General features: G+C 40.6%; 1 protein-coding gene across 7 annotated transcripts in view; it reads right to left on the minus strand.

Moving 5' to 3' along the window:
- cd226 (CD226 molecule) overlaps positions 1-19,861 on the minus strand; it is a 51,963-nt gene extending 32,102 nt beyond the window's left edge. For all 7 annotated transcript variants that reach the window (XM_043688472.2, XM_087986297.1, XM_087986295.1 and 4 more), the window contains exons 1-2: positions 19,723-19,861; positions 6,098-6,430 (exon numbers count right to left, since the gene is read on the minus strand). In XM_043688472.2, the coding sequence (XP_043544407.1) occupies positions 6,098-6,430; positions 19,723-19,780 (391 nt within the window). In that variant the 5' untranslated portion in view covers positions 19,781-19,861. The remainder of the gene's footprint in view (positions 1-6,097; positions 6,431-19,722) is intronic.
- Between the last annotated feature and the right edge of the window lie 4,996 nt (positions 19,862-24,857).

A 24,857-nucleotide genomic window follows, 5' to 3' on the forward strand; every position in this document is an offset into this window, starting at 1 on the left:
TCACATTAAGGAATGCCAGTATAGGCAATTCTCTTAGCAAATCAGCAGGAAGAAGCCTTTACTTTTCCAAAATTTTCCAGATTCCTTCTTCAATTAAAGAAAGAAGCTTTTCTGATTATCCTCAACTGTTGGCCTGGCCATTTTTTGTCATTTTGAAGATTGTATTTATCAATCTTCTCTGTTTTTATTAAATACTAGATACATTACCAGCAAAACATGGAAGACCAATTTCAGCCTCAATGTATTCTTTAATGCTAAGCAGCTCGGCTGAAATTCTCTCAGGGATTTCCTGAACTGTTGCCAGAACTTCAGCAGCAGGTCAATGTAACGCCTGCCTGGATAAAAGCATCCACTTATGCCCATGCCCTAAGTTCCCCTGAAGTACAACCTGTGGCTGGGTAGGTGGGCCAGAAGACAATGCACACTACTGTTTAATTTTTAACTTTATTTTTTCTTTTACACTATACTAAGAATGAAAGTAATGTTTAACTTATAATTTTCTTCTCTATTTGTTTCTACTCCGTCCTTAAGATTTCGGACCTAGGTACTTCTACCGAAGATGGGTGTGTCAACATTGTGCACTTTTCACTGTAATCCTGTACTTTAGTACTTCAGCACATGTGATAATAAAGTCTAAACCTAAATCCAAATCTACAGAAGTTGTACTTTTGTACTTTGCTTTCAAAGATCATTCTTCACATTTCACAAATTTCTATGCCATCTATGAGATATTTCTGTAACTATAGGTGTTTTTACAAATATTTACCACTTTCTACTACTGCAGGTTTTCTGACTACCCTATCACATCGTCTGAGTTAGTTTTATTCACGTTCACATTATTTATTACAGCCGCAATGGAAATTCATATTGTGCACATAAGGCAACTACTTACGGTGTCAAACATAGATATTTCTAAAATCGTTTCTCTTTTTGGATGAAATGTAGGTGGGACCATTAGAAGCGTACCTCAGTCATTCATTCCAAAGAGACACAATCTCTGTTTATTTTTATACACTATTCTGATATGATATTATTATTTGTGGATAAATAGCAAAAGGTCCAGCAATTTGGGGACCAGAAACGTAGAGTTCATTAGAATGTTAGAAGTTTCTCTGCAATAGAAGTTAAGGAGCTGGGAGATGCAAAACTGACATAATACAATCCCATCACTGAAATTACACTGTGACAAGTTTACAGGGGCAATTTCAATTACCAATGTAGAAATAAAATGTAAAATACTTTTGCATCTATGTGCTTAAGATCTAGATAGATTACTTGTTGCTTGTGGTTAGATTTAATATGGCTTTATTTTTTCATGCACATTAATAAAACTGTTAGTGTGCTCACATTAACTGTTCATTAAAAAATAAACAGACTAGTGTCCCAGCCACAATATTACTGTCAGAAATCCATGTAAAATGGACAAAGTGGCAAAGAAGAAACTAAATATCTGGTTCCAACATTCACAACATTTACTTCTTTATAAATGATCTTCGAAATCATTTCACACAACTCATGTACAGCAAAACATCTTAATCATGTCAAAATGTGGAGGTATAATAGAGAGAGAAGAGTGAATAACAAACACCAAACCACAAGAGGCCTTAGCAAGAAAAGGCTGCTGTCTCTAGTATTGAGTAATAAATGGCTAATTATATTCTGCACCTAAAATTAAGAGAAGGGGAAAGAAATTAAAATTAATGGAGAATATACTTTGGAGTCTATTGGACTGAGCTTTTACACAGCTGAAGAGAATCAATAATAAGCTGCAGAGATAAACAAACTGAATTTAGTATTGCAAGTGACAATAGGGTAATCATATGTATTGATCTTTGCTCCGTGCAGCATACCAACTACTGGCTGAAAGTTACATTTTCCATTATTTTAAGCAGAGTGAAATGTTCAAAAGCCAGCCTGATACAACCCAGTAGATTTGTAAAGTAGTCACATTCTATTTATAAATAAAACAAAGGGACTTATCGAGATGCCATGAATGTGTTCTCCCGTAATGCCTTAAGCCTCGCATGATTACAGGAATTGGTTTTCTCAACAACTTGATTGTGGAGGTCACTGCCACTTCAAACCTTATCTCACTCAACATTCACACTTAGTAATTCCGTCATTTGGGCTCATTTGAAATGAATTATAATTTTTCATCTCTCCAACCCAACAATGTTGAAGCTGATTGCTACACACCAAACTGGTGACCCCCAACTGATCACTTAGCTCATCAGAGAACAAAGATGAAGAAAGGAATCTGCTGCTCTCTATAATTCTGTGCCAAAACATTAATGTGTTTTTAGTCATTCAAAAATTGTAAATACACATGATTGGCAGCCATTTGTTTCCTTGGGTGCAATTGTCTCAGAGACATTCTCTTGGTTAAATTATACATCTATGATTTCCAACAGCAAAGCAATCTGAAGAAAGTAGTAATGAATATCATAAATTTGGTAGAAGGGTGAAGGATTAGGGAGGGTTTAAAGGGCTGTGCAGAAAGATTTGAAGGGGTCACAAAAGAAATGGAAGACAATTTTTAAAAGGTGAAAGGATACTTATATCAGGCTCGTGGTGCAGAGGGATAAAGAGGGATGCATAATTGGATACTGTTTTTCAGAAAATTGGTACGAGGGAAGGTACGTGTTACAGAAAAGGCAACAAGACAACTGATAGAGGTAACTACAGAAAAGGAACTAGCTCTAAAATAAATTAACTAAACTCAAAGTGAATAGCCACTGACTGTGCACATCCCAGGCAGTTGAAGATAGCTGAAGGAGATAGCAGAGATTCTGAAAAATAATTTCAGCATTCCTCTCATATGCAGAATGTGCCGTAGCACTGAAGTGCAACTTATGTGATATGTATAGCACAGCAGATGATAAATCAAATATCTACAGATCAGTTAATCAAATGTTGATGATCTAATTTGAAATAAAATGTTTAAGCATTTATAAAAGCAAGAGCTAATGATAGACAGCTAGCATGGCTTTGCTCAATTTAAATCATGTTTGACAAATTTAATGGCATTTTGAAGAGGTGACTTCTCAGATAAAGAGGATGAAGTCACTGCACTGAGTATCGTTGAAAGAATGTTGCATGGATTGAGGAAAGGTTGGAAATAGCATATATCAGCAATCAATGACACTCCATAATTGTTCTTGGTTTGGACATAATTTGCAGTGTAGTATAAATGTGTTGATGCTATAAGAGTTGGGGGTTGGCAGACAGTGAGGACACAGGGACAAATATACAAAATGCTGGAGAAACTCAGTCCGTCTGGCTGCAGACCTTCAACTGAAGAAGCATTATACTAGACTCAAAACTTTAAACTCTGTTTCTCTCTTCACATATGCTGCTAGATTTGCTGAATTTCTCCAGCATTTTCTGCATTTGTTTCAGATTTCCAGCATCTGTAGTTTTTTTGTTTTTGAGGGAGGACATAGGACCGTAGGAAACTGGAGCAGAAGTAGATCATTTGGCCCCCTGACCCTGCTCAAACGTTCAATTAGATCTTTACCCCAGCTATCTTTACTATTTTCCTGCACAATGCCTTGATATCTTTAATGTCTCGAAATTTATCGATCCTTGTCTTCAATATATTCAGTGACTGAACCTCCAGAGCTCTCTGGGATAGAGAATTCCAAAGATTCAATACCCTCTAAGTGAATAAATTCATCCTCATCTCTGTACTAAATGGCTTACCTCTTATTCTGAGGTAGTTTGCCTAGTTCCAGAGCTGTCAGTCAGGTGAAATATTTCTCCTGCATTTACCCTGAAGAGCTCTGCAAGACTTTTGTATACTTCAATGAACTCATCTCTCATTCTTCTAGCCTCAACAGAATATAGATAGTAGTGACCTCAACCTTTCCATCCCAGGAATCAGTATGGTGAACCTCTGTTGAAATCCCTCTCTGGTAAGTAGATCCTTCCTTAGGTAAGGGTATAGAATTGCAACAGTTCAAATTTGGTCTCATAAAACAAGATTGCTTCACTCCTGAACTCAAATCTCTTTGCAATAATGGCCAAAATTCCATTTGCCTTTCTAACTGTTTGCTGAGCCTGTATGTTAGCTCTCAGTGACTTATGAACCACGTAGGACCCCATGGCTATCATCACTTCCAAATCTCATCATTTAGGAAATGATCGTAATTTTCATTTATCTCCTCAAAGTGAATAACTTCACATTTGTCCACATTATATTCTATCGCCATGTTCTTGCTCACTCACCTAGTCTAAGTCCCTTCAAAGGTTCTCTGCATCCTCCTAAAACTCAAATCCCCACATAGTTTTGTGGCATTGGCAAACTTGGAAATATTACATTCAGATCATTGATGCAGATTGCTGACAGCTGGAGCCCAGCAATGCGTTTTTGCAGTATCCTACTAATCACAGCCTCCCAGCCTGAGAATGGCATGTTTATTCCTTTTTTTTCTGTAATCTATTCAGTCACTGGTTGTCAATCCATGCCAGTATATAATGTGGCTACATTTGCCATCTTCCAATCTTCAGGAATCATTCCAATAATTATCAGATTTTGGAAGATGACCACCAATGCATCCATAACTTCTCCAGCCAATTGAAACAGAGACCACTAGAGTAGAATTGCAATGACTAATTTGTACTAGATACTGAGCAAGCCATAGGACTGCACCATGGTACAGTGCAGAGTCCTCAGAAAGGATGATAAAGCCACAAAAGAGGGTTCAGCATGGATTCATCAGAATGGCTGCAGGATGGGAAAGTGATAGGAAACTGGACCATTTCTACTGGAGCTAGGAAGAAGAAGAGGAAACTTAATCAAGATTCTTAAAATTATGAAAGCTGTTAACAGGAAAAGGAGCAACAGGCAGTCATTTATTTAATATTAGTAGGAGAGGAAGGAGACAAGGTAAGAAAAAAAAACCATTGGAGCACAGAATGTTTTGCCAAAGGAAATGGTTGAGACAGCGAACATTGCAACTTTTGGGAGATTGATTGGATGATTAGATAAATATCTGAAGTAGCTGACGCATAAGTTTCTGAGTTTGCAGATGACACCAAAATTGAAAGTGTAGTGGACAGCGAAGAAGGTTACCTCAGATTACAATGGGATCTTGACCAGATGGGCCAATGAGCTATGAAATGGCAGATGGAGTTTAATTTAGATAAATGCTCGGTGCTGCATTTTGGGAAAGCAAATCTTAGCAGGACTTATACACTTAATGGTAAGATCCAAGGGAGTGTTGCTGAACAAAGAGACTTTGGAGTGCAGGTTCATAGTTCCTTGAAAGTGGAGTCGCAGATAGATAGGATAGTAAAGAAGGCGTTTGGTATGCATTCGTTTATTGGTCAGAATATTGAGTACAGGGGTTAGGAGGTCATGTTGCAGCTGTAGAGGACATTGGTTAGGCCACTTTTGGAATATTGCATGCAATTCTGGTCTCCTTCCTATTGGAAGGATGTTGTGAAACGTGAAAGGGTTCAGAAAAGATTTACAAGAATGTTGCAGGTTTAGAAGATTTGAGATATAGGGAGAGGTTGAATAGGCTGGGGCTGTTTTCCCTGGAGCATCGCAGGTGACATTATAGAGGCTTATAAAATCATGAGGGGCATGGATAGGATAAATAGACAAAGCCTTTTCCTGTGGTGGTGGTGGGGGAAGAGTCCAGAACTAGGGGATATAGGTTTAGAGTGAGAGCGGAAAGATATAAAAGAGACCTAAGGGGCAACGTTGTCATGCAGAAGGTGGTAAGTGTATGGAATGAGCTACCAGAGGAAATGGTGGAGGCTGGTACAATTGCAACATTTAAAAGACATCTAGATGGGTATATGAATAGGAAGGGTTTGGAGGGAAAAGGACTGGGTGCTGACAGGTGGGACTAGATTGGGTTGGGATATCTGGTTGGCATGGACGGGTTGGACCAAAGGGTCTGTTTCCGTCCTGTACATCTCTATAACTCTATGACTCTAAGCTATTGCGGTAAGTGAAGAGAAGTGGGCAATAGAATTAGTTCCAGATTTCTTGAGCAAAGAATTGGCACACACATGGTGGACCAAATAGCCCCTTTCAGTGCTGTAAAATTGTTCAGTCATATTAGTTTGAAGCATTGTCACTTACCTGGGTCTATTACTGCAATGTGTTTCAGCAACACCCCTTCAGGAAAAGTATTAATGGAGCATTGATAAAGGCCCTTATCTGCAGCTGTTGCCTTCAACTTTATATCTCCACTGATAGATGATGAGAGAAATGTAACACTCTGATTGTATGGAAAGAAAATTTTCTCTCCCCGTTTGGGATTATATACAGCAATTTTGTGCTTCGCATCACCATCTTTCTTCTCCCAGGACAACTGGATCATTTTGCCCATCTCTGGGTATGCACATTTAAGTATAACTGTGTCCTGGAGTTTAATTATCATGTCCACCTTCTGGTACTCCTTGCAAGTCACATCTGAAATAACAAGATTTTCAAGGTTTACCACAGGAAGATATAAAAGTATTTGCAATACATATTTCACAATATCACAGCTGAGAATTACCAGGGGGAGAGAGATAGTTATGATTTTGACTTTTCTCCCAGATGGAGCCTTCATAACAACACAAATACATAGGAATTGCCACAGCAAAAGAAATAGAACTCCACTTCATTCGCCATCCTGACATATCAGTTATACAATGATATAGTTGCAATCAATATTTTTCAGAGACCCAGAAATGACACAAGGTAAAATTTACAGTGGAGGACTTAAGAAAAACTTGTGGCACATTTTTCCCAATGGTACAATTGGCAGTATTTTTGCTCATTGACAGTGTGTTGCTGGAAAAGCACAGCAGACCAGGCAGCATTTGAGGAGCAGGAAAATTGATGTTTCAGGCCGGAGCCCTTCATCAGGAAGGGCTCTGGCCTGAAACATTGATTTTCCTGCTCCTCAGATGCTGTTTGACCTGCTGTGCTTTTCCAGCAACACACTCTCAACTCTGATCTCCAGCAGCTGCGGACCTCACTGTCTCCTAGTATTTTTGCTCATGTCCAGAGTTGGCTCATGTCAGTGGTCGACATGAGACATACATACATACAGCCCATCATCAGATAACAATGCTGCAGGTACAAACAGCTATAAAGGAACTTCCTGCATGGAAGCTCCCTCTGAAGGTCACAATTTCCCTGCCATGATCTCAGTCAACATGTCATTACTCTCAGTCCTCCTGCAAACGTATCCACTCCATTGCTCTCTACATTGTTTCTTCCTATCCATTCACCAGAACACATCCACACCATCTCACACCATTCCCTGCAACCCCCCTCACCCCCCCACCCCACCTCATGCCAAACTATATTCAGGAAATCTGGTCCTTCCCACTTCACTTCTCCATGTCCCCAATTCTAAACTCTCTCTCTCTCTTGGAGTCCTTGTCTGCTCCTCCATGCTCCCTCATCCACACTCCACATGCCCCCTTTCCCCTGCTTAGCTGTGACTTGCTCTTACTGTTCTCAAGCCACAGTGAATGCTGTCATTCTCCTGCTCCCCCAAGTCTATGGCAGTGTTCAGTAAGGAAGTCACAAGATAAAGCTGCTTAAAATCATCTGGTGCAAGTCCACTTTGAAAGAATGAGAACCAGGTACTGTGAGAGGTCTGGGAGCCATTGACTTAATCTCGAAAGTTGGACTCAACTTCAAAACATTCTAACATCACAGGTATTCATGACACTTAAATGTATTAGAAGGAGGAACACACCAAGAAGGTATTGTGAGGCCCTACCCACCAATGCTCCACCATTGACTTAATATTGGCATTTCAACTTCCCACCAGGAAACTGAATATTTTGGATTTGGCAGTATCTGTAAAGACAGGAAAAGCAAGCTCTCAACAAGAGCCATACTGGACTTAAAATGTAACTCTCTTTCTCTTTCCACAAATACTTCCAGACCTGCTGAGTTTCTCCAGTATTCTCTGTGCTTGCGTCAGATTTCCAGCAACTATAGTACTTTGCTTTTAACTGAGATTTTCTGCCTTATTGCCCATCTATTACTTGACCCAGAAAAATTATCTACTCTTTCTTCCCTCCCAATATACTTCGAAAGTCACCTTGCATGGTGAAATAGAAGATGTCCTGTTTAACGTTATTTGTATACAACATCCCAAAATATTATTTTCTGAAATAAATCAATCGCAGCTGCATTTGAATAATCCAATTTATTTGCTTCCATCATCTCCCAAAGGAATTTGCTTCAGAGATCAACTATTTGATCACTGAAATATTGTTTCTGCAGATTAGCTTTAAATCTATTCCATTCAACTGCAGGCAGTATATCATCCAGTTCTGCTGCAATTCACATGAAATAGTTTGTCAAGGTCTGTATTATGCAGTAACTCACAAAAGGATTTTACTTCTTAATGACAGCTTTTGAGGTTTTTTGAATAAGAGTTACAATTAGGTCCAAAGTAAATTTCTGCATTGCTTACCTTCATGGTTAAACTCAAACCTTAGATTACACTGGTAGAAGGTTAGTATGCTAATCCACACTGCCGACTGGTTACCAATATCCAAGCTGACTGTTTAAAACTAAACTCTTACAGAATAATTAAGATCAATATCTCCATTAAGCAGTGAAATGCATATAATTTTTAAGTTTTTCCACAAATGTTTGATTTTTCCTTATTTCTTTGTTCACATAAAATATTGTTCAAAATTTACTGTAACATTATGACTGTATATAAGTTAAAGGTTAATATTTCAGAATCAGAGTAGGTGAGGGAAAAAGGGAACAGGATCAAAGCAACAGGGAGGATGACCAGGTAGCGTTAGAGTGACATATGTCTCAAAATGGGCAAGTGAGACTCCAGAGCAGAGAAATGTTTCAAGCAGGGTTTAAAATACAAGCTAAGGATTCCTTAGAAATGCAGACTGAGTGCCAAAAATTAGTTTCTGTTCTTCATGCAAATCATATCATTATGCAATTAATGAAGTATATGATGCACATTTTAAAAGATTTGATAAATTTCTTATGTTAATTTTGGAAGGCCGTAACAAAACAACAGCAACATTTAGGGTGAGATTGGCAAGTCTTTCAATGATACATTGATGAAACAGAAGAATTATATTTCATTGTGACATGGCAGACAAACAACAAACTGATGAGGTTCAAAATACTTTCAAAATTATACAGTTGGAAGCTAATCAATCCCTCCTTCCTGCACTATCCAGTTAGTTTCATGCAAACAGTTACATTGCTTACACAACAGCAATTAAGTTGAACTATAGAGGTCTGCACAGTGGAGGGGATCCAAGGTCTAATTTGGTATACCTTAATTAGATTCTGCTCCCCTTCCCCCTCAACCACATCTTCCTCTACTCCAAGTGAAAAAAAACTAGCCTATTCCATCTCTCCTTAGAATTGAGAGTTTTCATCACAGGCAACATCCAATTAGATTAGGTTACTTACAGTGTGGAAACAGGCCCTTCGGCCCAACAAGCCCACACCGACCCACCGAAGCGCAACCCACCCATTCCCCTACATTTACCCCTTTACCTAACACTACAGGCAATTTAGCATGGCCAATTCACCTAACCTGCACATCTTTGGAGTGTGGGAGGAAACCGGAGCACCCGGAGGAAACCTACGCAGACACGGGGAGAATGTGCAAACTCCACACAGTCAGTCGCCTGAGTCGGGAAATTGAATCTCCTGTGAAACAATCACATCTTTCCGATAGTGTGGCATCCAGAACTGCACACAATATTCCATCTATGGCCTAACCAATGCTCTACAAAGTTGTAACAACTCTTTCATGCTCCCATATTCAGGGTAATGTCCTTCGTCCAAACGTTTTTGGTTGCTTCTTCAATGACTTCGCTATCATAAATTCAGAAGTGAGTATATTGCATGATAATTGCACATTGTTTAACCCCATTCAGAATTCCTTAGATTTTGCAGCAGTCTGTGCCCATATACAACCAAACCTGGACAATATCTCGGCTGAGGCTGATAAGTGGTAAATAGTAAGTGTGCCACACAAGTGCCAGGTAATGACCATATTCAACACAGCAGAACCTAATCACATTTTCTTGACATGCAATGGCATTACTATTGAATTTCCAAGCATTGGCATTCATTAGATTATCATTAATTGTAAACTTAAAACCAGACACATAAGTACCCTGGCTACAAAAGCAGCTCAGAGGCTGAGAACTGAGTGGCAATTAACTCAACTCATCAAGACCTGTCCAAGGCACAAGGCAGAAGTGTGATGGAACACTCTTTATTTACATGAATGTGTGTAACTCTAACTCAACGAGATCAAACATCATCCATGACAAAGCACCTCATCCAGTACCTTCAACATTCATTCCCTCCACTGCTGATACACAGTGACTGCAATGCACGCCATCTAGAAGATGCACTGCAGTTTCTTTCAACAGCATTGTCCAAACATATGATATCTACCATCTAGAAGAACAAGGGCAGCAGAGACATTAGAACACCATTATCTACATGCTCTACTTCAAGTCCTGAAATGCACAAGATCCTGATATAGTGATGGAAAGGACCTTTCCTTTTTTGGGGGGAGTCTAGAAGTATGGGCCACTTTATAAATAAGGGGTTTTCATTCTATTTAAGATGAAAATTAAGAGAATTTTCTTTCTTACAGCAAATCACATACTTTGGGAGGTCTAATAAGAGAAGGACTTGCACAATTTATGGTAGGTCCCTGAGGAATGAAGGGACCTTGGTGTACAAGTCCTGAAAGTGTCTGCACACTAGATAAGGTGATGAAAAAAACATATGGAATGCTTGCCTTCATTAGCCAGGGCACAGAATATAAGAGCAAGAAAGAATTGTTGCAACTTTATAGAGCATTAGTTAGGCCACAGATGGTATACTGTGGTAGTTCTTGACACTCCATTATGGGAAGTACACGATTGCACTGGAGAGAGTGCAAAGGGGATTCACTGGGATATTGCCTGGGATGAAAAGTCTCGGTTATGAGGAGACACCAGATGGATTGGGTTTTTTTTCCTTGAAGCAGAGGAGGCTGAGGTGGAATCTGATTGAGGTATACAGAATTATGAGAGGCATAGACAGTCAATCGTTATGGCAGAGACAAGATATCTCTCTGAGAGATATATATTTAAGTTTAAGGTGAAATGTAAATCGTTTAGAGAGGATCTGAGGAAAATGTTTTCACCCAGAGGGTGGTAGAAATATAGAACGTGCGGCCTGAGAGGGTGGTGAAGGCCAGTACTCTTGCAAAATTTAAGAAGCATCTGGATAAGTATTTAAAATGCCAGGGCATAGTAGGCTATGGATGAAGGGCAGGCAAATAGGATGAACATAGTTTGGAGTTTGTTGATCTGCATAGACATGGTAGACCCAAGGACCTGTTTCTACGCTGTGTGATTCTATGACCCTGTAAAGATTGAGGATCTTTGAAATTCTCTTCCTCAGAAAGCAGTGGAAGCAGAGTCTTTGAATATTTTTAAGGCAGAGGTCAAGAGGATCCGAACAAGGGAATGAACATTATCCTGGATAGGCAGGAATGTGGTAATTTAGATCAGGCATGTTTTTATTAAATGCCAGAGCTGGTCAAGAGGCTGAGTGGCCCACTCCTGCTTCTAATTTGTATATTTTTTATGTAAGTCAAACACTTTCCTGACTTGGAGATATATAGTCATTGCTTCATAGTTGCAGAGTTCAAAAGATGGAACTCTCTTCCCAACAACACTGTCAGTATATATATACCACAAAGTGAGCCTCACACCACCCTGACAAGGGAAATTAGGAATGAAAATGTTGGCTTTGCCAGAAATGCCCAAGAATACAGAGAAAAAACCCTCTAATAATGAAGGAAATCGGCTGTTAAATTGTACTTCAATCTGATCTGGATGTCATCCAGTCAGTTGTCCCTCTCCAAACACAATCACATGAGAAAGCAGTGAAGAATGAGATTTGCTGCTAATAAACTTCTCCTTTGTATTCTCTCAATGCATAGTGATAGAAAGTAATGTAGGAGATATGGAGGGAGACCTACCCTAGAATCTACTGAATCAATGAAAGCTATCTATTAAAACAAGATGATTGGGTATTTTAAGCAACAGAGCCAGAACTTTTTGATATGTTGCAGAGATGGAATCTCAGACGTATGACAGCTAGTTGGTTTGATGCAATTTTTTAAACAGTCACACAAAAAATGGAGTTCCAGTTCTTACAAGACAGTCTGATTTCTGGGCTGATAACTAATGAAGCTCAACCATTTGTTCAGTTCTCATATTATTCAAGGCCAACAGTCAAATTTATGACCTTTTGATCCACATTCATTAGCTGCAAGGTTTAACCATCATCTCCCAGACCATCCAGAACCTCATCACCTCAGGGGATCTCCCATCCACCGCCACCAACCTCATAGTCCCACAACCCCGCACCACCCGTTTCTACCTCCTGCCCAAAATCCACAAACCTGACTGCCCCGGCCGACCCACTGTCTCAGCCTGCTCCTGCCCCACCGAACTCATCTCTGCATACCTCGACACGTCTCCCTTAGTCCAAGAACTTCCCACCTACGTTCGGGACACCACCCATGCCCTCCACCTCCTCCATGATTTTCGCTTCCCCGGTCCCCAACACCTTATCTTCACCATGGACATCCAATCCCTGTACACCTCCATCCCCCATCACGAAGGACTTAAAGCCCTCCGCTTCTTCCTTTCCCGCCGTACCAACCAGTACCCTTCTACTGACACCCTCCTTCAAATGACTGAACTGGTCCTCACGCTGAACAACTTCTCTTTCCAATCCTCCTACTTCCACCAAACGAAAGGGGTAGCCATGGGCACCCGCATGGGCCCCAGCTATGCCTGCCTCTTCGTAGGATATGTGGAACAGTCCATCTTCCACAGCTACACTGGCACCACCCCCGACCTTTTCCTCCGCTACATCGATGACTGTATCGGCGCTGCCTCGTGCTCCCATGAGGAGGTTGAACAGTTCATCCACTTTACCAACACCTTCCACTCCAACCTCAAATTCACCTGGACCATCTCAGACTCCTCCCTCCCCTTCCTAGACCTTTCCATTTCTATCTCGGGTGACCGAATCGACACAGACATTTACTATAAACCGACCGACTCCCACAGCTATCTAGACTACACCTCCTCCCACCTTGCCCCCTGTAAATACGCTATCCCATATTCCCAATTCCTTCATCTCCGCCGCATCTGCTCCCAGGAGGACCAGTTTCAAAACAGTACAACCCAGATGGCCTCCTTCTTCAAGGACCGCAATTTCCCGCCAGAAGTAGCCGACGATGCCCTCCACCGCATCTCTTCCACTTCCCGCTCCTCCGCCCTTGAGCCCTGCCCCTCCAATCGCCACCAGGACAGAGCCCCACTGGTCCTCACCTACCACCCCACCAACCTCCATGTACAACGTATCATCCGCAGCCATTTCCGCCACCTCCAAACGGACCCCACCACCAGTGATATATTTCCCTCCCCTCCCCTATCAGCATTCCGAAAAGACCACTCCCTCCGTGACTCCCTCGTCAGGTCCACACCCCCCACCAACCCAACCTCCACTCCCGGCACCTTCCCCTGCAACCGCAAGAAATGCAAAACTTGCGCCCACACCTCCCCCCTTACTTCCCTCCAAGGCCCCAAGGGACACTTCCATATCCGCCACAAATTCACCTGCACCTCCACACACATCATCTATTGCATCCGCTGCACCCGATGTGGCCTCCTCTATATTGGGGAGACAGGCCGCCTACTTGCGGAACGTTTCAGAGAACACCTCTGGGACACCCAGACCAACCAACCCAACCACCCCGTAGCCCAACACTTTAACTCCCCCTCCCACTCCACCAAGGACATGCAGGTCCTTGGACTCCTCCATCGCCAGACCATGGCAACACGACGGTTGGAGGAAGAGCGCCTCATCTTCTGCCTGGGAACCCTCCAACCACAAGGGATGAACTCAGATTTCTCCAGTTTCCTCATTTCCCCTCCCCCCACCTTGTCTCAGTCAAATCCCTTGAACTCAGCACCGCCTTCCTAACCTGCAATCTTCTTCCTGACCTCTCCGCCCCCACCCCACTCCGGCCTAACACCCTCACCTTGACCTCCCTCCACCTATCGCATTTCCAAAGCCCCTCCCCCAAGTCCCTCCTCCCTACCTTTTATCTTAGCCTGCTGGACACACTTTCCTCATTCCTGAAGAAGGACTTATGTCCGAGAGTCGATTCTCCTGTTCCTTGGATGCTGCCTGACCTGCTGCACTTTTCCAGCAACACATTTTCAGCTTACTGCTAGAATTGTCAAGTTTACAGACAGACTATTCAAGAAACTTAATACCATCCAAGACAAATCAGCCCACTTCGGCACCAATCACGTCCGTCATTTTAAATATTCACTCTCTCCACCATTCATTCACTTTTGCTGCAGTCTACCATCTGCAGTATATCACGCAAAGACTCATTAAAGGTCATTAATCAGCAATTTTCAAGCCCTTGACCTCTGCCACCTAGGAGGAGAAGACCAATAGAGACATAAGAACACATAGCCTTCAGGTTCCTCCCCAATAAATATACCATCTTGACTTGGAACAATGTCACTACTCCTTCACTGGTGTTAAGTTAAAATCCCAGATCTCTTTTCCTAACATCGATGTAAGTGCCCCTACCCTTGACTGGCCTGCGGAAAGTCCACCACAACTTTCTCCAGGGCAATTAGGGATGAACAATAAATGCTGAGCTTATCAGCAGTGCTGAAATGCCATGAACAATATGAATGACCAAGAATTTCAAAGTTTGTTTTGTTGTGGAGAGACAGAACAACAGCTAAGCAGAAGAGGAGTAAAAATCAGCAAGAACCAGAACAGGAAACAGATAGCCAGTGCAACCAGTCAGGCTCCCCTCTCCTCCCTGACCTATCACCTTTATCTCCTCCCCCACTGACCTATTGTACTCTATGCTACTCTCTCCCCACCCCCACCCTCCTCTAGCTTATCTCTCCACGCTTCAGACTCTCTGCCTTTATTCCTGATGAAGGGCTTTTGTCCGAAACATCGATTTTGCCTGTCCTCGGATGCTGCCTGAACTGCTGTGCTCTTCCAGCACCACTAATCCAGAATCTGGTTTCCAGCATCTGCAGTCATTGTTTTTACCCCTCTGCAACAACCAGTCTCACACCAGTGCACCAGAGCCACACACAAACTGCCAGTTGCACCCCTCAGCATGCCAGTTCACAACCAACCATCAGTCTTCAAAAACAGGGACAAAGCAGCAATAGGAATTATGATTGGGAAAGACAGAAACACCACATGAGATGAGAGCTGTCAGTTTTTACAGTAAAACAATTGATTGATGCAGAAATGACACTGAGCATCTGAAACATCTGAATAAAATGGCTTTTGACAAGGTCCCTCATGGTAGGCTTATTCAGAAAGTTAAGATGCGTGGGATTCATGGTGACTTGGCCACGTGGATTCAGAATTGGCTTGCCTGTAGAAAACAGAAGATAGTGGTGTAAGGGTGTTTTTAAGGCTGGAGGTCCGTGACTAGTGGTGTTCCTCAGGGATCATAGTGGGACATTGGCTGTTTGTGATATATACGTAAGTGACTTAGATGAAAATGTAGGTAGATGGGTTAATAAGTTTGCAGACTTTACAAAGGTCGGTGAAGTTGTGGATAGTGTAAAAGGTTGTCAAAGGATCAGTTGCAGACATGGGCAGATAAACGGCAGATGGAGTTTAATCCAAAAAAGTGTGAGGTGCTGCACTTTGGGAGATCAAACATTAAAGAAAAGTAAATGGCAGGATTTTGAACAGCATTGATGTACAGAAGGATTTTGGGGATCAAACCCACCATGCCAGCATTGATCAGATGCGCCGATGGGCTGAGGAGTGGCAGATGGAATTTAATTTAGATAAATGTGAGGTGTTGCATTTTGGTAAGGAAAATCAGGGTGTGAGGTTGTTGAATTTAATGTTGAATCCTAAAGGCTGTAAAGAACCAATGTAGGAAATGAGATGCAATTCCTCGAGCTTGCAATAGATAAACCACACCTCATTCAAAACCTAACAACTTTCAGTCCACTCTGCAATCTGACTTGTTTAGTAATAAGATCAAATAGGATCATATAAAATGGAGAGCTTCTCCAGGATCAAAGCTTTTTTGAATTGAAGTGGTAGTTGTGAATCTTCTAAGAAATAACAGTGTGGAGGAGCTGAGCATTGAAACAAGAACTGCTGTGAAATGTATGACATAGATTGGAATTTCAAAATGGCTTTGACTTTTGCTAAGATTTTTTTCTGAGAGTAGAAGATGTAAAAGTGGATTATTTTAAATTATTGACTAAAGCTAAACTGAGCTGATTAGAAGATAAATTCTAGGTAGAAATAAAAAGGAGAATCTCATAGCAATGAAATGATGAATGTGATTACCAATAAACTCATTATTACTTCAACTTCAGAACAAATAAATGAATTTAATAAACTCAGTTGTCTAACCTGGTGGCCTCCACTCTCTGGCACACTTATACAGATATAGCCTGATCTCCTGGAATGTTCTGTTTGCCTGTGTCTCTGAGTTCCCATTTCTAGGCAATTACTGCTTTAATTCCCTCTTTGTTTTCTTTTAAAAAATCACATCGAATTGTGATTCTTAGGGATAGGATTTATGCACATTTGGAAAAGCATTGCCTAATTAGAGACAGTCACATAAATTTGTGCAGGGCAGGTCATGTCTAACTAATTTAATTGAATTTTTCAAGGCGGTGACGAAGGTGATCAATGACGGTAGAACAGTGAATTTTAGTAAGGATTTTGACAAGGTAGGCTCATTCAGAAGGTTAAGAAGCATGGGATTCATGTTGACTTGGCCACGTGGATTCAGAACTGGCTTGCCCGTAGCAAACAGAAGGTAGTGGTGTAAGGGTGTTTTTAAGGCTGGAGGTCCGTGACTAGTGGTGTTCCACAGGGATCATAGCGGGACTTCGGCTGTTTGTGATATGTACATAAGTGACTTAGATGAAAATGTAGATAGATAGGTTAGTAAGTTTGCAAACTATACAAAGATTGGTGAAGTTGTGGATAGTGTAAAAGGTTGTCAAAGGATCAGTTGCAGACATGGGTGGAGAAACGGCAGATGGAGTTTAATCCAGGTAAGTGTGAGGTGCTGCACTTTGGGAGATCAAACATTAAAGAAAAGTAAATGGCAGGACTTTGAACAGCATTGATGTGCAGGATCTTGGGGTTCAAATCCACAGCTCCCTGAAAATGTCCATGCAGGTAGATAGAGTGGTGAAGAAGGCATATGGCATGCTTGCCTTTATTGGTTGGGAAATTGAGTACAAGAGTCAAGATGTCATGCTGCAGCTTTATAACAATTTGATTAGGCCACACGCCACATTACAAGAATGTAGAGGCTTTGGAGAGGGGTCAGAAGAGGTTTACCAGGATGCTGCCTGGATCAGAGAGTATGAGCTATAAGGAGAGGCTGAAAAAACTCAGAACTGCTTTCTCTTGAGTGGCGGAGGCTGAAGGGAGACTTGAAAGAAGTCTATAAAATTTTGAAATGCATAGAGAGGATTGGCAATCAGAATCTTTTTCTTTGAGTTGAAATATCTAATACTGGGGGCCATGTTTTTAAGGTGAGAGGGGTTAAGTTCAAAGGAGGCAAGAGGGGCAAGTTCTTTACACAGGTGGTAGGAGTTTGGAACGCACTGCTAGTGGTGGTAGGCAGATATGATAAGGGATTTTAAGACAAGCAAGGAATGGGAAGGGATATGGACCAATGGCAGGCAGAGGGACTAGGTGTTTTTGGCATCATGTTAGGCTAAAGGGTCCGTTCCAGTGTTGTACAGTTCTATGTTTATTCCAAGAAATTAAAATGCGTGGGAAAAAGCAAAAATGCAAGACTTGCTGGCTGCCATCACATACAGAACAAACATAAAATAACGTCTCCCCCTTCTTTACATACATAAATATAAATTCAATTTAGTTATATATTGTTCTTAACATAAGGTTAATTATAAATAAATACTAGTTAGAATTTACATGACATGCATGTAAATTGTATGCTCCAAAATATAACCCAACTATCACGTAAACATGTCTCCAAAGAGATTTTGTTTGGATTGCGTAGAAATTAATTTTAAAACGTTGTAGTAAGATATTAATTTAGTCCTGCTGTATAAGCACTGATTGATGCTACAAGTATGAAGTCTAAGGAATGTTTTGTTCCAAACTCTGTTTAAGTCAAGGAAAAATTAAAGAATGCAGAGAATCATGTGAATTCTAAATTCTGCACACCAGGTTTAGATAGTTTGGGTGTTAATAGTTTAATGGTTTAACCTAAGTTGTTTTTTTGACCAAATGGACATTACATTGACACCAGTAAACAATGACCAATTAGCTTTGCTGATAGTGGATAGAACTTTTGTATCTAAAGCCCAGGAATATGTTGGGAATGGCATTCATTGTAAACAGTTATACTTCAAGCTATTTAATTCAAAGAAAGAAAAACGTTGGCGATCTGGAGGCTACCGTATGAGGCCTATATGATTCACATTGTGGTGGAGGTTGGTTTTGAGAGGGAAAGAGTACATTGGAGTCCACTTAGAATCAGGTGGAGGTTTGCTAAAAATATCATTTAGCATCAAAGGCACGGTCAGTCTACAAGGATCTAAAGGAGAGAAATAGAGGTAGATTGTCTGTATTGTTGACTAGACAGCATTCATGTGAAAGCTTATACTTGGACTAAAAGGAACCAACACAAATGTTTGAACAAGAATGAAAGATTGGCACGGCTTTGGCAGGGGAATGAGTCTTCAACTTGCCATTTATTGTGAAAACCAGTTCAAGGACTACATGTTTCAGAGCTGCAAGTGGCAAAGAAAGGAACCCCTAGGGTGTTGAGAGTCATGCTAGACTAGTTCTGGAAGAACTAAGGATTTTTCCAACAGATGAAATAACAATGGAGGGATTTTGTTATTTCAAAATATTAACTGGAAAATCTTTTCTGTAGTTTAGACCATAAATACCTATTTTGTCAATGTTACTTTTATTCAGTTAAAGCACAAGTCTGAAACTTGAAAATTTGTGTGATGTGTTCAGTCACTCAGTTTGAACATTTTAAAAAGTATTTGTCTTTATAGGAATTAGAAAAGTGAGAATCTAATCTTGGAACTTTTTACATACTTTCATTTTCAGTCTGATCAGATGAATAAACAGGAATTTGGCAGAAAGCATTAGTTATTGAACCTGAACATTTTCAAACCTAGAATAATGTTCAGTGGTTCACTGAAGTGGCACAGAAATTTAAATGCTAAAATTCTTATTCGATTAAATTTTATTTATTTCTTTCAGAGAAAAACTACTAATTTTCATTACATGGAACATAATATTATGTTACACACACCCTTATTTATTTAAGTATAATACACTATTGATGCAGAATTACAAAAAATATTCATTTTCTACAACTTGAGAGTTGCAAAATGCATTTGTATTAATTGACTCAGTCAATAAAAATCACATTCCTTATTTAGAAATTTTGTTTATTTTTATTTTGTCCAAAGTTTGTGCAATAACTTCTAGCAATGTAGAGTTTAAATGAACACAAAGCATTCATTCAGCATTAGTCATTCATATGCAAAGTTTAACCTAATCCTCATACTAAAAAAACATTGAGCAGCACAAAACTGGTTTTAACCTTACTTAGATATTAAAGTCAACTTCGTACTTACCCCTCTGCAACAGAAACAGCCCAGGAAAAAGACCAAGATAATATGTTAACCATGACATTGATGGTGATTTGAAATGCCAGAATCAGGCAAAAAAAACAGGAATGGTCTAAAAGTTGCAGCAATACCGCTTCAGCAAAGAGAGCTCTCCAAATGCTCCAAACAACTTCCTGTTGATTATATTTGTCACGAACTTGTTTGTAGCCTTCTCCAGCCTGATTGGTTGCAGAATGCAGTTGGATGCTACAATTTCACAAACACAGAATGGTCACCAGATAGGGTTTATTGGTCACCAGCCAAAAGAAATTGAAAGGCATTTTAAAGTAAAAGAACTCAAAATATAATTGTGGTGTGCAACATCACAATTATTCTGGCTACTTCTGTATATAAAATTTACTTCAGTTATTTAAACATTTCAGGCAATATGGGGTCTCAATAATCAGTATCAAGATAGACATAACAGAGATATTATATACAGAGGAACTCGATTATCTGGCATTCGACTGTCCGAATTTCAGATTATCCAGACAAGACCACAAGGTCCTGATGCTTGGCTAAACTGTGTTATCCGGCATTCGATTATCTGAACAAAATACTCCTTGCCCGTGTTGTTCGGATAATCGAGGTTCCTCTGTATAGGGAAAGGGAGAATTTTTAAATTATAGAGAGAGAAAGAAAGAATAAGAGAGAGGGAAAACGAAAGTGCAATACAAACAATACAATACAATATGGGCGGCATGGTGGCTCAGTGGTCAGCACTGCTGCCTCACGGCACCAGGGACCCAGTTTCGATTCCAGCCTCGGGCAACAGTCTGTGTGGAGTTTGCACATTCTCCCCGTTTCTGCATGGGTTTTCTCTGGGTGCTCCGGTTTCCTCCCACAGTCCAAAGATGTGCAGGTCAGGTGGATTGGCCATACTAAATTGCCCATCGTGTTAGGTGCATTGGTCAGAGGGAAATGGCTCTGGGTGGGTTACTCTTCAGAGGGTCAGTGTTGGGGCGAAGGGACTGTTTCCACACTGTAAGGAATCTAAATCTAATCTAACTGAAGGTGTTTGGTAGAGGAGATAAATGTCAGCTTGAACTAAATAAAAGAAGAATAGTATGGGCATAAACTGAACTGGAAGCTTTGGAAAGCACAGGAATTTTTTGTGAAAATTACAATACTATTAAAATGCATAAAAACAGTATAACTCTTCTAAATGTAAAGATTCAAAAGGTCTGGGAGAAATCTTTAAAAACGGACAATCGACCTTTACACCAAGTGTACACTGATATGTGCTCGGTAGCTGCAGCTCTCACTGATATTCTAAAATCAGTAGATTTGGGTTCAAGTCCCTTATCTTCTACTGGACAAACTGGTTTTCAGAAAATATATGTGATTTTTTTTCTCATTTTCAAGTGAAAGGTTATCTGCCACTACCAAGAGTCTGCCTGTCTTTCCTCCTTGCTTCTAAGAGATTCAAGTACAAATTCTTCCCTGCTGTTATTAGGCTTTTAAATGGACCTCTCATATATTAAAGTTGATGTTTCTCTACACCTTCTCTGTAGCTGTGACACGATGTTCTGTATTCTGTCTATTACTGTGATGGAGTTATTTAAAGTATGATTTGCCTGGATAACAATATTTTCACTATGTCTCAGTACATGTGAAAATAACAAATCAAATCAACTCAAATCCTGCCCTTGCTTCAGAGGGTTGGGATATTAGCTTCCATTAAATAGGTCTATGCTTTTGGGCAAAGTACTACTGTGATTGCCATTGCCTTCTACAGGACAGCTGACTAGGACACTCATTTGGTTTTCTCAGAAGGACTTATAGATTAATAATTAACCTGCTTAGTCACATTTTGCATGGAGCTTCCATGACCATGCAGTCCTGAAGTGGGACTCAAACTGAAGTTTCTGGTCCAGAGTTCAGGATGCTCTTACAGTGCCACAAGATGTCCTTCACTGTGAGCAGGAAGTCTAAAAAGATGAAGAAAAATAATTATTTCCAGTTGAAAAGTAATGGGCAGATTTCAATAAATCTTTAAAAATCTCAAACTTAACACAACTCTCCTCTAACTCACCCGCTTTTGGATTTAAGGGAGATAGGGCAAGGGGCAGAAGGCAACAATCCCAATCTGATTTTGCATAATTATAGTTGATTCTGCTTCTCCTAGATGCAAATTATTAATAATCAGTTGTAAAGAAGCATAATCAAAACTTAACATTGCAGGAGGCAGTCTTTGGTGTTTGTTTCATAGTCCATTGACTTGTCTGCCAAATACCTAAGAATATTGATTGCAGCTTGTGTGGTTAATGAATTGAGGAAAGGTAAACTTAATACAAATGCTTCTGTTCTTCCTCATGTGTTTACCTACCCAAGAGCTCAATACCTCCTGAAGGTACATGCCCTGGCTGCCAGTGCAAGAACATTTCCACTATAGCATCACCCCTCATATTGGACACTATAGTAGCTGGTTTATCCTGGATGGGGAATGGATCCATGATGGCAGGAGTGGGACCTTAAGTGGGCAATTAGCTTTCAATTGGCCCCAGGATGGGTGGGCTATTCATGGATCACTGCTGCTGATAAAATACCAGTGTGTGTAGGTAAGTAGCTAGGCATTAGGCCCAGTGCCATGACTTGGCACCCATTTAACAGTCCCCTTAATGGACCAAGCAATCCTGAGAGGATGAAATCTCTCACTTTATGTCAACTTTGAGGTTAAATTGGATTAGTGGATGAAGGAAAAGTAGAACACATGATAGAGATCAGGCTAGGAAAGCTGCTTTGGATTGGTCATGAAGGATAAATACTAACAAGAACTAGTTGGGTCAAATGACCTGTTAGTGTAGAAATATCCGGAATTTATACTATGTAACTGATATTTGGAGGCGACTTTGATCCTTTTCTCTAGGTTAGATTTACACAAGTTAGTCAACTAGTTTTCCAGTAAATCTGATAGCTCTAGCAGTAATGAATGTAGTTTGAGAGGTCACAAATTTGACTCACTTTTTGAGAAATGAGGTAGTATGAGAACTGAACAGGACGTTTGAGTTTCATTACTTGTCAGCCTGATGTTAGATGTCTATCACATCATGAATTCTATTTATGATGACAGCTAAAAAAAATTAACTGTTTCGCATTTGGTAGGACTAATACATTTGTGATTCCATCTCCACAATGTGCCAAATGCTTAAGATAGCCAATCCTGTTGTTTTAAAAGATCACTTTCACTGGCTCTGTGAATTTTGGGATAGGTCTCCCTCCAGATCTTCTCATTCATTTTCTGTGTCTTTGTAATAAGAGAAGAGAAAGGAGAAGTTTGAAAGCAATAAATCTTACTCCTCATTGCTTTCTCTTGTGATTTATAATTATAGATGGATAACTCACTGGATGACACCCAGATCAGATTGAAGTACAGCCTCTTTCTATGAAGATGAGTGATTACTTTATATGTATTTTTTCAGAGGATTTCAGTCTCACTGACAAGGCACCATTTGTTGGTTATTCCTAATTAGTCCGGAGGAGTTGTTTAAGAATTGTCTTCTTGAGCTACCAAATCCCAAGTGCTATTAGGGAGCACTCTTCCAGATTTTGACTCAGTGACTTTGAAAGAATGACAACGTATTTCCAGGTCAGGATGGTGAGTGGCTTGGAAGGGGATTTGCTAGTGATGGTATTCCCATGTCTCTGTTTCCTATACCGTCCTGGGCAGTATTAATCATGTGTTTGGAAGGGTTTACCCAAGGAAACTTAGTAAGTTGCTGTAATGCATCTTCTATTTGGTGCACACTGCTGTTACTAAGTGCTGATGACTGACGGATTGAATAAAGAATGTAGATAGTACAGCACAGAAACAGGCATTTTGGCCCAGCATGTCTATGCCAACTATGATGCCATTTGAAGTAGAGGTCTCAGAACTGATCCTTGTGGAACATTACTGGTCACAGACCTCCAGTCAGACTCTGACTTGTGCCTTGTACATTATGGACAGGCTTTAGGTGGTGAGTTATGCACTGGAGGATTAGTAGCCTAAGCTTCTCTTCCAGCCACAGTATTTATATAGGTGATCCAGTTATATTTCTGGTCCAATTATGGCTCACCCAGGATGTTGATGCTGGGAAAATGCAATGATGGCAATGCCTTTCAATCTTATGGGAAAATGGTTAGGTTCTCTTTTGTTGGAGATAGACATTGCCTAACACTTGTCTGGTGTGAATATTACTTGCTATTTATCAGTCTGAGCTGGGATGTTGTCCAGATCTTGTTGCAGATGGATACAGACTGCTTGAGTATCTGAAGAGTCACTAGGGTTGGCAAACATTATTTGGTCCTCAATGAATATCCCCACTTCTGACCTTAAAATGGAGACCTTAAATTTTTGTTAAGGCTTCTCAGTGCCACATTCACCCAATGCTGTCTTTATGTCAAGGGCTGAACCTATGAGTGACCTATAGGGTGGGGTCCGTGGTATCCTGTGATTCTGGCTAAGGGTGCTGACAGGAAGGTGTAACATTCACGCTAATAGTGGGGAGATTCATTTAGTAAGGGATGCCAGAAGTAGGCAGCACCAGAGGGCAAGGCTAGTCATGATGCATTCATCCAGAGAAAGCGCCATTAAAAACAGGCACATGGTATCGCTATGTTGACAGGACAATAACAAAATACCTCCACCTGTTGGAGATACACTGTGAGAGACCATTGAGGCAGTTTGGGCAGTGTTCACTGCATCTGTGGGAATGTGCAGCCAGACCTGTAGCCTTGTAGACATGACAGGAACCCTAGGCCAGTGGCCCTCAATGTGACTGTGTCACACAATTGTTTTACCAATGGTGCTTTTCAGGACTTCATCAGTAACATATGTGCCATATCACAAAGGAGATGACCAATGCTCTCTTCTATTGTGTGAGTGAATTTATCAATTAATCCACAGTTGCAGGGGGCTATTGGGCCTTCATGGCCAAGAGGTTAAAAGTTCTTTGACTAAACAAGGGTGGCCATTAGAGTTCACTGGGAGCAGAATCACAGAATTGATACATTGCAGGAGAAGATTATTGTGTCTGCACCAACTCTTTGAGCATTTTAACTTGGTGCCAATCTCCTGTTTTTCCCCTGTAACCCTGCACATTGCTTTAAAAATCACCTCA

This window comes from Chiloscyllium plagiosum, unplaced genomic scaffold, assembly GCF_037043375.1.
Source record: "Chiloscyllium plagiosum isolate Xiang-an unplaced genomic scaffold, Cpla_swu_hap1 HiC_scaffold_4, whole genome shotgun sequence".
Classification (NCBI taxonomy): Eukaryota; Metazoa; Chordata; class Chondrichthyes; order Orectolobiformes; family Hemiscylliidae; genus Chiloscyllium; species Chiloscyllium plagiosum.